This window comes from Podarcis bocagei (genome assembly GCF_964188305.1).
Source record: "Podarcis bocagei genome assembly, chromosome: 1".
NCBI classification, from domain to species: Eukaryota; Metazoa; Chordata; class Lepidosauria; order Squamata; family Lacertidae; genus Podarcis; species Podarcis bocagei.
In genome coordinates this window covers 105,947,336-105,961,498 of record NC_138125.1, presented here as the reverse complement: position 1 = coordinate 105,961,498, position 14,163 = coordinate 105,947,336, and the positions used below count along the sequence as shown (strand labels likewise).

The 14,163-nt window shown below is 43.9% G+C and overlaps 1 protein-coding gene across 2 annotated transcripts in view; it reads right to left on the bottom strand.

The window, feature by feature from the left end:
- LYPD6 (LY6/PLAUR domain containing 6) overlaps positions 1 to 14,163 on the bottom strand; it is a 55,229-nt gene that overhangs the window by 3,102 nt on the left and 37,964 nt on the right. For both annotated transcript variants that reach the window (XM_081168121.1, XM_081168122.1), the window contains exons 2-3: positions 8,883 to 9,072; positions 2,950 to 3,048 (exon numbers count right to left, since the gene is read on the bottom strand). In XM_081168121.1, coding sequence (XP_081024247.1) covers positions 2,950 to 3,048; positions 8,883 to 9,000 — 217 coding nt within the window. In that variant the 5' untranslated portion in view covers positions 9,001 to 9,072. The remainder of the gene's footprint in view (positions 1 to 2,949; positions 3,049 to 8,882; positions 9,073 to 14,163) is intronic.

Below are 14,163 nucleotides of genomic sequence, written 5' to 3'. Positions count from 1 at the left end.
TTTCACATTCTCTAAGAAGTAAGTGAACCCGATTCTAGCTAGGACTAATATCTAGCTAGCGTGTACATCATTTGCCGTGTATTTTGATAGTTCAGCTAATGTAGTCATAAGACTATGAGAATAAAAAGGTTATCCAAAAGCTGTGAGTCTAAGCAGCTTGTGGAGCCTTTGCGGCAAAGATAAAAGATGGATTAGATTTTCCACCCAGTCGATTCCAGCCTCCAAATCCCATATTTTGCAGATGTACAGCAATCCCACTGAGAGGAGATGTAAAAGGCTCCCGCTATCTTTCAAAGTAGATAACACAAAAGAGCTTTAATAGAAGCCTAACTATGGCAAGTGCATCTCCGCTAAATCATCAAAAGCAGGTAGCTTATGAGCTACACTAATGAATTCACGGGAGTAATGGAAACCTGAGTCCAAAAATGTAAGCTGTTGTGCAGCCTAATTAGCCACTCTCCTTTAATACCCCAAATCATGTCTCTTTGAAGTTGGGAAATATTTTCAAAAGTCAGTGCTGCTGCTCACTTTGTTATGTTTTATTGAGCAGCTCCTTGTAATACAGCTTTGGGCAGTGTGTCTGCTCCCACAAATCGTTATTCTGCCCCCAAATAGAAAGTTCATGTAAATTGGTTGGAATCTAATTTATTACTATTATTATTATTAATGCCTTAAATTTCTATACCACCCTATCTGAGGATCACAGGGCATTTTACGATATAAAAACACAAAAATATATAACATACAACACCCCCCCCCAATAATCCCCCACCCGCCAGTTTAAAAGGCCATAGATTGTTTAATAAGTCAAATTCCTGGGGAAAAAGGAATGCTTTTGAACGGCACCTAGATACCAGGGAAGCCTCCCTGGTGAGAACATTCCACAAATGGAGAGCCACCACAGAAAAGGCCTGCTCTTGTGTATCCGCAGGGTATTCATTTTGGAAGAGCTTGAGAAAGAGGACACCAGTCCTTCAACTTCCTATAAACTGCATTTACCCACTTCAACCCGCTTTGCCATCTTGCTCTGCTCAGAAAAGTGTGCTGGGTGCTTGGAAAATCCAGTTTCATTCCTCATGGGCAGCATCATTTTCAAGCAACCTGGCAGAGCATAGTATTCCCCCAGCAGCCTTATCCCATAGCGGGAGCAAAACATTGTGTCTGCCTTCCCTTCCTCCCTTCAAACTAGATTTCCACTGCACTGGCTTCCTTCCAACTAGTTGCCACACTCTGAGCAGGACTAGAATAAAACATCAGAACAGGCATATCTTTGGGCTGTACCAGATTCATATTTGATGAGGTAACCCTAGCGTCTATATTCACTTGAATTAAAATGCTTCCACAAATTTGCTTCTTCCCTATAGTCTCGTCATTGGGAGCAGAACGACAACACCGTCTGTGGTCATCAAATCTATCCCAGCAGATTAAATGGTAAGGCCAGACCATGTGGAAGTTCTACACCAATCTAGAAGGGACTGCAGATGTTGCTAGCCAGCTTCCAAAGCACTGAAGTCTGAAATAAGACTGAGGAGAAAGCTTGCCTCCATATTTGTTTATAAAAGATAGGCTGGTGGATGTGAATGTGGGAGGGAGTTGCTTGAAAGTGAAGAAAGGTTTTGGGGTGAAGGGTCTGAATGGATGAGAGTGAAGGCAGAGGAGCAGTGGATGCACAGGGTGTTTGAGAGTGGACTCAAGTTGAAAGAGATGGGGGTAAGAATACACAGGGGATGATGAGAGGAATCCTACAGGAAGCAGTGAAAGGGACTTCTAGAATGGCTATTTGCAAATTGTTTGTAATGTGCAATCAATGGGACTATTTTGCTTTCTTGTTTGCTGGTATTTCGTTAATATTGTCTTGGAATACTGTATGTGAAATGTATTCTTGAATTGTTATAGACTGGAACCACCGTTTTCGAACATAATCTGTTCCAGAAGACCGTTCGACTTCTGAAACGTTCAAAAATCGAGGATCAATGGGGCAGTCCACAAAATCCACTGGAAAAATGGAAAAACATGCAGCGAAAGCTGTTTGACTTCTGAGGTGTGTGCGAAAATGGAACCAATTACTTCCAGGTTTTTGGTGTTCTGGTTCCAAATCATTTGGCTTCCGAGACGCTCAAAAACTGAGGTTCCACTGTACTTTGAAATGCTATAGGATGGCAATGTGACATTTGTTGTACATTTCAGCTGTAAACCATCTAGGGCACAGTATACAAATTACATATGAAATTGGGTTTGTTTGTTGTTTGTGTTTATGTACGTAGCCTTCCCATAACAGGAGTTCTTTGGACAGCTCTCAAAGCAAAAGCAAGCCAACGTAACATGCAATATAACATAATAAAAACTACTGGAAATTAAAGTAAAACTGAGACACAAGAGGCCCAGATTATAAAAAGAGGAGTTATTTAAAAGGCCTCGAAGCTGCTTCCTTCTTCATAGTGCAGGGGTCAGGTAGTCTGTGGTAGTACGGCACCTTGAGCAAGCCCAAAATTGGGTGCCCCTAAATGAACCTTCTCAATGATAGGTCTCTACTTTGCACCCCCTCAGCTAAATCTAGCACTGCAGGTGGGAACCTCTGGACTGTTGGCCTCCTGCCCCACACCTCATTTCATAAAGAATGTCAGGCATGGGACAGGTAAGGACGTGGTTGAGCCAAGTGGGAACTGCTGATCAGCTGATCTGTGAAGCCTTGCATAGTGTTCTCAAAGAAATGAACTGATGGTCAGGCTTGTGCGCAATGCCTATGCCTGCTGCAGGCAAAACCAGCTCACCTGAAATCATGATGCAGAGTGATTCACAGGTGGGCAATAATCTGTCCTCAGTACAATTCCTTAGAGGTGGCAGGAAGGCCTATATCTGCTAGAAGAATCTGTGTAGCAAGTTTCAACCACATCTAAGACGGACACACATTCTGAAAACACCTTCACTGCAAACACACAGCTCATTTACCTCTTGGGCAATAGATATCTGGAGCCCACTGGTTGCAGTCATAGTTGTCGACTGCTTCTTCACAGGTGAAACACTTGAATCCCCCAGGATACGGAGTAGCTGGAAGACAAAAACAAAAAAAGCCATAGCTACATTAACATCATCAATCCATTTGGAACATTGTTTAAGGGGTGGGTGAGAATAGAAACAAACGGTGCCAAATGTTTATACAAGATTTATACAAAAGTTTAACATTATTGGTGATGTGATCTGGAGTTCCATGTTTCTTCCTTGCCGTTTAACCTCAGAAAAACCTTCAGATGAAAAAGAATGTCAAGCCAAAACAAGAACAGTATTTTCTTGGCTAAGGAAAAAGAATATACGGCAGGGATAACCAGAGCTTATTTTCAGCTGGAACTCAGTTCCGGCACCTTTCAGGTGGGCACCATTGCCATCAGAAGAGACCGAGGAAGTTGTTGTTGTTTGGATTTGATATCCCGCCTTTCACTCCCTTTAAGGAGTCTCAAAGCGGCTAACATTCTCCTTTCCCTTCCTCCCCCACAACAAACACTCTGTGAGGTGAGTGGGGCTGAGAGACTTCAAAGAAGTGTGACTGGCCCAAGGTCACCCAGCAGCTGCATGTGGAGGAGCGGAGACGCGAACCCGGTTCCCCAGATTATGAGACTACCGCTCTTAACCACTACACCACACTGGCTCTCTCACTGGAAGGTGTTCATGGTGAGTTTTGGAACCTCTTTTTCCAGAAAAATAACATGGTATCTTCTTGTCTGCCCCAGACAGCAAGGGCCATGGGCATAATGGAATGATGGAAGCTGCAGATCAACACATAGAAGCTGCACTGTGCTGCTATTCCTGCTCTGGGGATTGTGCCTCCGAGAACCAGTTTGTATAGTAACTGAAAGGGCTCATCTTTTGGGGTATAGAGCCAGAGCTGCCATTTCAGGCACTATCCAAATCAAGGTAGAATTTGTATTGAACAGAAGCACAACAACAGCAGCAGCAGCACCTGTTCAAAAAGTGCCCAACAAGAATAGAAGGGGAAAGAGAGAAACTGAACAGGAGAAAAACAAACATAACAGATCGTGTGCACCCCAAAATGCTTTACCACTCATTTGTGGTATTTTATAGCACTCTTCGAAATTTCCAAACCAGAACCTCCTACTGCAAAGCCAGAGAAAAGCAGCTTGGCTATACAAGTACATGAGCAACTCCAGGAGAAACATTAAATAGATCCCCAGCTGTTTTCCTGATTTTCCTGCAGACCTTCCTTGCCCCAAATAAGCTATATTAAGTGGAACAGCTGGTTGAAGGCTGGTTAGATGTCATTCTGTGAGAGGCAATTGCCCTGCTTCTTTCTCCAGCAAGGCAGTTCCATGGGTGGAATCCCACTCAAGGCATGCGTCAATCTAACCTTTTGGATTCAGAAGCCTTTCAAGTAGCCACCGACATGATGGACATAATGTTCAGAAAGGTCTACTGAAAGGGAGGGGGAATCAGCAATCCAAATACCCCTCCTCAATGCAGCAAACAGAGCAGGGGGCAGCTGAAAAGTGAGAAATGGACCGACACCAGGATCAGTAGATATTGTTCCTGACTCTAATCAGCCCCTGTATTCAGAAAGTGACATTTTATTCTCTCTGCATATCTGCACTACAGACCCGCAGCACAAGCCTAGACATGTCTACCGTGAAGTGCCACTGAATTAAAGGAGGCTGACTTCCCAAGTAAATGTATATAGAACTGTAGCCTTAAACTGGTTGAATAGCAATTTCCTGTCTCTGGGAATCGCGGAAACTGCAGCTCAGGTGGGGTTGGGGGAGAGTGCGCTAGGGAGCTCTAGCAGAAAAGTATCAACACCTTCACCATCTCCCGTTAAGAAGTGCCCTGATGGATCAGTCAACAACTAATCTAGTCCGGCATTCAGTTCTCAGAGTGCCAGAATTCTTTGAGGAAAATCATTAGACAACTTAAAACAAATATAAAAGATAATGTACATTTGCAACCAAACCCTAATGATGCATCTACAGTGACCCCTCTACATTAATTTAGCCAGTTAATTGAGAGAAATAAATAGCATTCAAAAAGGATGGGGGAGATAAATGTCATAGCCAATAGAGATTTGGGGACTAGGCTACAGGGACGAAATTGATGTGCAGATGTGGGAGCTGCGTTTGCTTTCAAGAAAGAGGTAGAAAAATGCAAAATTTGCTTCTCAAACAACTTGAGCAACATAAAGCATCACAGTTAACCTCTGCTTTTCAGGAACACTGTTCACTACGCAGCCACTGGCAGATTATGTCTCCCCAAACCCAAACCTCCGAAAAGCCTAAATGAAAACATATAGACTTTTGCTACTGTGTTCTCTAGAAGCCATCACAAAAGTGATTGCTTTCTTCCTCCTGGGAAAAATGAAAACCTGTTACAGTGATTGTAACATTGGCAAGCAGCCTATATCAACTCCATATATCACACTACCATTGCTGGCTTACAAAATGTGCCTTGGGCCTTGGAACGCAAACACTCCTACAGTTCCGTTCTGTGTTCTGAGAATGAACCAGTATCTTACGAAAGAAAGGAACGAAGTCTTTCTATGTTACACAAAGTCTAGAAAAAATTCCTTGACGCCTACATACACTCCAGTACCCATAAATCTGATGCTAAAGCTCAGAATTTTAGTGCCAGTATAGTAAAAACAAACAAACACCCTTTTTAAAAACTGGTTTTGCATAATGTGATGTGCATGCAGGCACAGATAATCTACTGTGACGAACTTTCACAATATGGGAAAAATACCGCCACACTTTGCAAGGTTGTTGTAAGTATTTTACAAGCAGTATACTATTCATGTAATGGGAGATCATTCAGATCTGGATTTCTCAAGTGCCCATGAAGGCCAAACAAGCTCCTGTTTTCTTAGATGTCACAAGTTAATTGTAGGATGTACATGCTAGCCAGGCCTTGGTCTCAGGGATTGCAACAAAGCTAGCTGCTTTGGGCTTATAGCAAGGATAACCAGAGTGGATCGTGCATCCTTCGTGGATACATAGGGGGACAATGTTATGGGGCAGTCCAAAGGGACCCAAGGTCCAGGTTTTGTGCATCGGCCTCTGAATCTTCTGCCCTTATCATCTTAAAACACACACAAAGAGACAGAATTTTTATGAAAACTTTGCTTAAACAGGGTGGCTTTCCTTCTAAACATCAGACTCCTTTTGCATCTATATTACAAATGAGTGCATGCAGTTTTTATGTGCCATGGGCCTGGGTCTTTTGAAGCACCTACCAACCCCTGGAATGCAGAAACCCTGTTCATGGGACCTGGACCAATAGCACAGTTTCCACAGTCTTCAACTCTTCCTATGATGCTTAAGAGAGCAGAGCTTAAAGCAGAAGGGCAGCATTGCTTCTCTCCTGCGTTCAGAGGGAAGATATTGCTCAGCATTGTGACTCCTTGATGTTATACCTCCAGTCTGTAGGCAAGAGACACATACATGGCAAAGCTAAGAAGAGCTGCAAGAAAAAAACCTCCAGGAGGTGCCTGGTAATTTCTTTGCTTCTGCTCCCCCCCCCCTCCTTGAACTGAAAGAAAGCTTCAAAAAGCAGTAGCCACAGCTGTGAGTGAGATTTGTTTGGCTCAGGATCTAAGAAGTTAATAAGCCTGATAGACTGTGGTTCAGAGCAAAAGGCCCCAGTGCCCTAAGAGGACTATTCTAAAGGAAATCAAAAGCCAACTGCCCAGTGCCCAGAATTTGCCTGTAACTATATCTTGCAATTCACTCTCTTGGTCAACAGGAAAGCACCTAGCGATGCCAAATTGAAAGAAAATAGCAGAAATCAACTCCCCACCCCACCTTTGTGCCTTTGTTTAAAAACAAAATTGAAGCTGCAAGTAAAAAAAAGGGGTGGAAAGATATGAGAAAGGGTGCTTATAGTTGTGCAAGCATCATTTTTAAAACCACCTGTGAAAATGTAAGCCAGCCTTAAAATGTGTGTGCTTATTGGCTTTATGATACTTAAAAAGGGTAAAGAGACCCCTGACCGTTAGGTCCAGTCGTGACCAACTCTGGGGTTGCGGCACTCATCTCGCTTTATTGGCCGAGGGAGCCGGCGTACAGCTTCCGGGTCATGTGGCTAGCATGACTAAGCCGCTTCTGGCGAACCAGAGCAGCGCACAGAAACACAGTTTACCTTCCCACTGGAGCAGTACCTATTTATCTACTTGCACTTTGATGTGCTTTCGAACTGCTAGGTTGGCAGGAGCAGGGGCCGAGCAACGGGAGCTCACCCCGTTGCGGGGATTCGAACCGCTGACCTTCTGATTGGCAAGTCCTAGGCTCTGTGGTTTAACCCACAGTGCCACCCGCGTCCCTTATGATAAGACCCGCAAAAAAAAAAGTGGCATACAACAGAACGCAGAATGAATAACACAAGCAATAAGGTGCTATAAATGCAATTTAATACAAACTAGAACAGAGATACTACCTAAATAAGATGTGGCTAGGCTGCCAACTAAGGAATGTTTGGGAAAGGTTTGCTCGTGCCAACTGGGAGAACTCAGGATAAAAGCAGGAAGAAGCAACATGACCAGAGAAGGCAAGGCGGGTGGAAAGACACCACAGATGACAGTAAGATTGCATGCAACATATGTAATGTGTACAAGGCCATTTGCTTTTTCTGTCCCACCTGCATGCAGAAGCTCAATCTGCTTCTTTTCAATGATTCTGGGACAACTTGCATGCTCACTCTGGATTAAAAATATGAACAAGGTTTGTCATTTATTCCCCCGGGTTTTGTGTCCCCCACTCCCACCCCGCAGGCCAAGAAAGAAAGAAAGAAACACACCTGACAAGCAGAAATGCACAACATTGAATTCCTACCATGGTTTATGATTCTGGCTTGTTTAGACTAATCAGAGTTCCCAGTAAACTCCAGTTTTAAATCAAGAAGCAGGTATTTCCAAACTTTGGCTTGTGGGTGGCCATGCCCAAGGAGGAGACTGGAGCTTGCTGAACCATGCCATTAAGGGGAGGGGAAAAGTGGGAGATTGTTAGATATGCTTTACCATTCCAGAAAACACTTTCCCCCCATTATCTACAAGATCTATGCAACTGCTATTTGTATTAGTAGCAACCTTGTTCTCAGGAGCTGTTTTGGATTCATAGGGTCTGTTTCATTGGATGGAGGGCAGAACAGAGACATTAAGCATTTTATTTGTTCCTATGAGGCATTTCAGTGCCAGCAGATATAGTAAATACTGTATGGCGTTTCTGGAAGCGTTTTTGGCTTTAGCTTTTTTTACAGTTCTGTTTTCTTTTACTGTTTACAGTGGAGAGAAATGGGAAAGCTCAGACTCAAGAGACGCAGAACCATACGGGGATCTGTGGAGCGACACTTTTGTTCAATAACTGAAAGGACTTAATCAATGGTTGTCATTATTTTAAGATCCTCTACTTCTCTGTTGGGGAAATGTTTAGGGCTTTTTCCTTTTTAGTGTTGACACCCAAAAATGAAAAAAAAATACTATTTGTAAAGAGCTTATGGACTTTGAAATGTTAGCTTCCTCTCCTCTTTTTCATATTCCTTGAGTGGGCATCTTAATACATGGGTAAGCAAACTAAGGCCTGGGGGCCTGATCCGGCCCAATTGCCTTCTAAATCGGGCCCACGGACAGTCCGAGAATCTGCGTGTTTTTACATGAATAAATAAATCTGCGTGTTTTATTTTAAATGCATCTCTGGGTTATTTGTGGGGCCTGCCTGGTGTTTTTACATGAGTAGAATGCGTGCTTTTATTTAAAATGCATCTCTGGGTTATTTGTGGGGCATAGGAATTCGTTCATTTTTTCCCTTTCAAAATATAGTCCAGCCCACCACATGGTCTGAGGGACTGCTGAAAAAGTTTGCTGACATAATAAGCTGCTCCTTGAGACTTACTTGAAGGATGAAGGTAGACAATATCTTTCACTGTGAACTCCCGGGCTTGAATTCCATTCAGGTAATCAGCAATGAAACGGATGAGCAGGACCCAGGCCAGCACAGGCCAAGATGCCATTGCAGAGGGGGAGCCTCAAACATGCGGATTTCTTGGGAGTTCGTTCTCCTTGTATCTGGAAGAGATGTGCACCTGGAGGGAGAGAAAAAAAGAAAGAACACAACATTGGTCAGTCAGTAAACTCAGTTAAACTATTCCCAGCAGCAGCAGACTCTGATCATCTTTCATAATATGGCACCCTGAATTTGGCACCCCAAAATGGATTTCTTTTGTACCCCCTCAACTGGGTTGGGGCACGGGAAAAAGCCCATGCCACCCTAAATCCAGTGCTATTCCCAAGCAATGAGTACTAATCGTGTCAGGACGCAAAGAATTTGGGATCTCTGCCATACCTTATACTCCAAAACTGGATTGCCAAAACACAGCGATAATTATGGCCCAACCTTTTACTTTCAGAAAAGGATAAAGAGGCAGCACATGCTTTCCCAGATCTTATCCCTTGCGTCTCCAGTTAACGAATCTTGGGTAGCAAAGCTAGAAGCAAATCTCAGTCCTCTTCTGCTTACTCAGAAAGGGCAGAAACAGTACAGGAAGTAATGGAACCAGTGGTCTGATTCAAGTTACCATGAAAGTTGTTTCCCCTGTGCACATCATCATGCAAAGAGGCCCTCATATTTTATGACTCTGCAGGTTCATTTTACCATATGTACAGCCAACGCATGCACCCATCTACACCCAACTAAAGGAAATCTGGCATATAAAAGATTCCTTTGCAGAAGGTACATTTCAGAGGTTATCTGGATTTCAATCAAATAGGTACCGTATTTTTCGCCCTATAAGACGCACTTTTCCCCCTCCAAAAATGAAGGGGAAATGTGGGTGCGTCTTATGGGGCGAATGCAGGCTTTCACTGAAGCCTGGAGAGCGAGAGGGGTTGGTGCGCACTGACCCCTCTCGCTCTCCAGGCTTCAGGAGAGCCCCAGCGCCAGCCCCACAAGGTCGGGGGACAGAGGGAGGAGGAACGCCGCCATCCCGCTGTCTCCCGAAGTGGTTTGGAGGCTGACGGCGGGGAGAAGAGCGCTTCTCCCCGCTGCCTGCCCCACCACTCCGGGGACAGTAGGGAGACGCGCTGCATCTCCCTGCTGTCCCCGGACCTGATCGCAAGGCGGGCGGGGGGAGAAGAGCGCTTCTCCCTGCTGCCTGCCCCACCACTCCGGGGACAGCAGGGAGACGCGCTGCGTCTCCTTGCTGTCCCCGGACCTGATCGCAAGGCGGGCGGCGGGGAGAAGAGCGCTTCTCCCCGCTGCCTGCCCCACAAGCGCCTGGGGGGAAAATAATTTTTTTTTCTTTATTTCCCCCCAAAAATCTTGATGCGTCCTATGGGCCGGTGCGTCCTATGGGGCGAAAAATACGGTACATTTTTATTTCATTAGAATAAGATCAGTACAACTATTTCTGTTCTCTTCATGCAATTATAAAAAACAACTATGTACCATAATGCTTGAAGCACCAACCTAAGTCAGGGCTTGGAACTGAACTGACGCCAAAATCTTTGGCACCGGAAAAGTGGCACAAAGGTGTAAGTTTAGAACACTTGGTAAAATTCCACACAGCCACTTATTTATTATACAAGGCCCTACAGTCCACCGAGGGCTATCCCCTTTAATATGCCAGCTACAATTTATTTTTAATCAGGAGAGATTGTTACCGTGAGATCCTATCATGAGATTCTTGGGCAGTTGCCAATGAAACCAAGAAAACCATTGTTCACAGAATGTGGTCTCAGCCACAGTAAAACGTGTGCCTTATGAAACGAAGGATCAGCACACCAAGAAGCTTGATGTGTTGTCATGTAATGTGCTGTAATGTAATACATTTTTTTTTTACACTGAGATCTGTGGCCCTTCAGGCCCTCTCATCAAAACTACCAGCATGCTCTTTCTAAGCAGTTATGTTCAAGTCCATAAGCCGATTCACCTGGCAAATTCTGCAGCGTAGCCAGTCTTTCAGACTGAGATAAACAGATCCATCCTTTCCCCTTGAGACAACAAAGTAATTACTAGAGCAGTAATTAAAGGAGAGTAAGTTGCTTGAAGAGGTGCCACACAAATGATGGCATCTAGCTATACCCACTTGTTGGACAACTTTTTTTGTAAACAAAAGAAGAAGAAGATCTAGCTTATCCAACAAATGGTGCCAACAGACATAATAGGAAGAAAATATAAAGCAGCAATTGTTTAAACTATCTGAAGCAGGCAATTTTACCAAAGTCTTTCCATCCCCATTTATACTCCTAAGAAGACACGCAGAGTGGCCTCCTAAAATCACCCCTACCAAGTTGAACATGAAAGCTATGAGAGATAGGGAACAATTATTATATTATTATTTAAAGAGAGAGAGCAGAATATATATATTCTCCCCTCCCATGCACACAATCTTTAAAGCAACCTATTCATTATAATACTTTTATCCTTGCTCTAATACTACAGCTGCTCTCTTTGACATTCTTTTCTGGAGCCATATAAAGAATTTAATTCTATTCTACATCTATCGTCTCTTCCAAGGGTTTCAGTAGGGGGCAACCAAGGAAACTGGAACCCCAGACCTTCTAGGATTGCTCTCAAATCTCTTGCCCCATCCTTTTCTCAAAGCTTTAAAAAGAAAAATTCTTGCAGGATGTGTTATAACACAGAGTGCCATTGACACCCCAGCCACTCACTACCTTAATTTGCCCAGAGGCACTGTGTCTTTTCATGCCAATCTGTGTCAGGAGCTTGAGTCCAAAGTTCTTTAAGTACCTTGCAGCACTCCTTGTCTCTTGCATTGAAGAGAACATGGAGTAGATTACATGGGGTAAAATGGCCATAGTTATGTTTACACCTCCAAATCCCATTCAAATAACACATCCCACCCTATTCTGGAGGGATGAATGGAACTGCACCTGATGAAGCCATGGGCAAAGCCACACTGATGGGAGAAGCTTCCCACTCACATGTGCATCAAGGGAGGAAAGGGTAGTGGACAACCCCACACGCTTCTCACTACGTATGCAAGAAGGCACTGTTCCCCCTTCCACTCATATTCACTGCACATAGCACTGTTTCATTGACATTACTTTATTCCACTCCATTCATTATAATGCAAATGCAGTGCAAAGGAAGTGGGGGAATGCAATCAATTATGTATCGTTTGTGGAATGAAAGCAACGACAGCAAATACCAATCATATTCACTGAGTTGGCTTCCATTCTGGACACATGATGAATAAGCCAACATTGGCCACTTCTGCTTGCTCCCATTTTCATTGGACTTCTCCAATATCCCTACTCTTCACCCATACAAGTCTGAGGGAAAGAGTGAATATGGCTAATATGAGAGCTTTATCAACAAATACAGAAGCCTGATCAGTTCTCTCTCTCTCTCTCTCTCTCTGCCAGGAGAGCTTGGCTGTTCTGGAGGGTTGGCAAGCCTCCAGCACCCTCCTACCTACCTGGCAGCAATCACATTCTTCTCCCTGCTCCTCAACAGAAAGTGAATGGCCTCCTTATATTCTTCTAAAAGCCTCATCCTTCCAATCCATAATGCTAGTAAGAAATGTTGCGACAGAGCTGGTGCCAGCCTTTAGGGCAGACATGCAGCTGGCTCCTGTTTTCAGACATCAGTCCAATGGAGAACAGGGCATTGAAAGAAGTGCTAGCAGAACTAAAGCCATCTCCCTTCTCTTAAAAGGGTTGAAACATTACATCAAAAGCTTCTCAAAGATGCAAAATTCAGGATAGAAATCAATGACCAGGAAAAGCAAATAAATGAGGTTATCAGCCAGGCCCAAAGACTTTACTGAAGAGCCATGTTTTAACTCGGCATCTGAAGGACATGAAAGGCTAGCAAAAGGAAAAAAAGGCCCTGCTTCTTTTCGATACCTGCCAATCTTCACACGACTACATGTAATAGGGCCTCAGATGTTAGAACAAAGTACAAAAGGGGGCACATACAGGGACTGGCCCTGCATAAACATAATGGAAAGATGTGTTGGTATCCTTGTGGCAGGCCTGAATGCTAGAAATGGTTGCTGGTGGTTCTCCAAGTTTTTATTATTATTTATTGAATTTATATACCGCCCTATACCCAGAGGTTGAGTTCCAGTGAGGTTCTAGTATTACAGAGTTAGGAAAACTGTGGCACTACAGATGTTGACACTCCATTTACTAATGACTGGTCAGGCTGGCTGGGGCTGAAGGGAGCTAGAATCCCAACACTGCCCGGTAGACACCAAATTTGCCATCCCAGATCAAAATAAACCAACACCAGAAAATATAGATGATGATTTATTTATCCCAGGAACATACTGCAAAGGCTGATGCACAGTTCCAGACTTGGGAGTTTTGTCCTGTCATTGCCCAAAAAAAACACACCAGCCATTTCTACAGTTTCTTGTATGTTACATAATAGGAAATACAGGGGATGTGTTCTTTATTTATTCCTCCACTCATTCTGTAAGCTGCCTGCTGTAACAATAGTTCTCTGGGTGGCAAACAAATGACCACAGTGCAAATGAACAATTGTATTAGGCAAGAAATTACAGGGTGCAGTACAAGAGTCACCACAGCTGTTACCACAAGAGTTAATGCTAATGCAATTAGTCCAGGTTCAAGGAAGGATGCCCAATCCAATGCAATCTGCTGCTTTGTGAGTGTGTGTGTCATCATGGTTTCTCCAGCACAGAATAAACCAGTAAAATGACTATGACTGGAAACATGGCCACCAAGTCCCTCTTTACAGCTGTGCCCTAGGAAGCTTGAAAGTGCAGGAGGCAGAAACTGGAGAGATAAAAGGCAGATCAAAAGAGCAAGCTACAAACTCTCGAGGGATAGAGTAGGGAGCTGTGAATACACTAAAACTGCCCTCGGGCAGAGCTGTTCTAACATACTGCATGCATATTACCACCAACTCCCCGGGCCAAGCAGACAAGTCATCTGGGTCTTAGTCACAGCTGCTTTCATAGTGAAAGCACATTTACATACTTAACTATGGAGGGTTATCTATTTGCAATTCATATTTGCAAGAGGGTTCCTTTTATGAAGTAAACAAAGCAAGAACTGGAAGGGGGGGGGAGAGAAACCAAGGGGTTAGTAGATGCCAGTTATTCACTGCATGTGGTTCAGATATTTTGTTGGCTTAAAGCATCGTGGGGAAAAGCATGTCCTCTTACGCAGTGCCAACACAA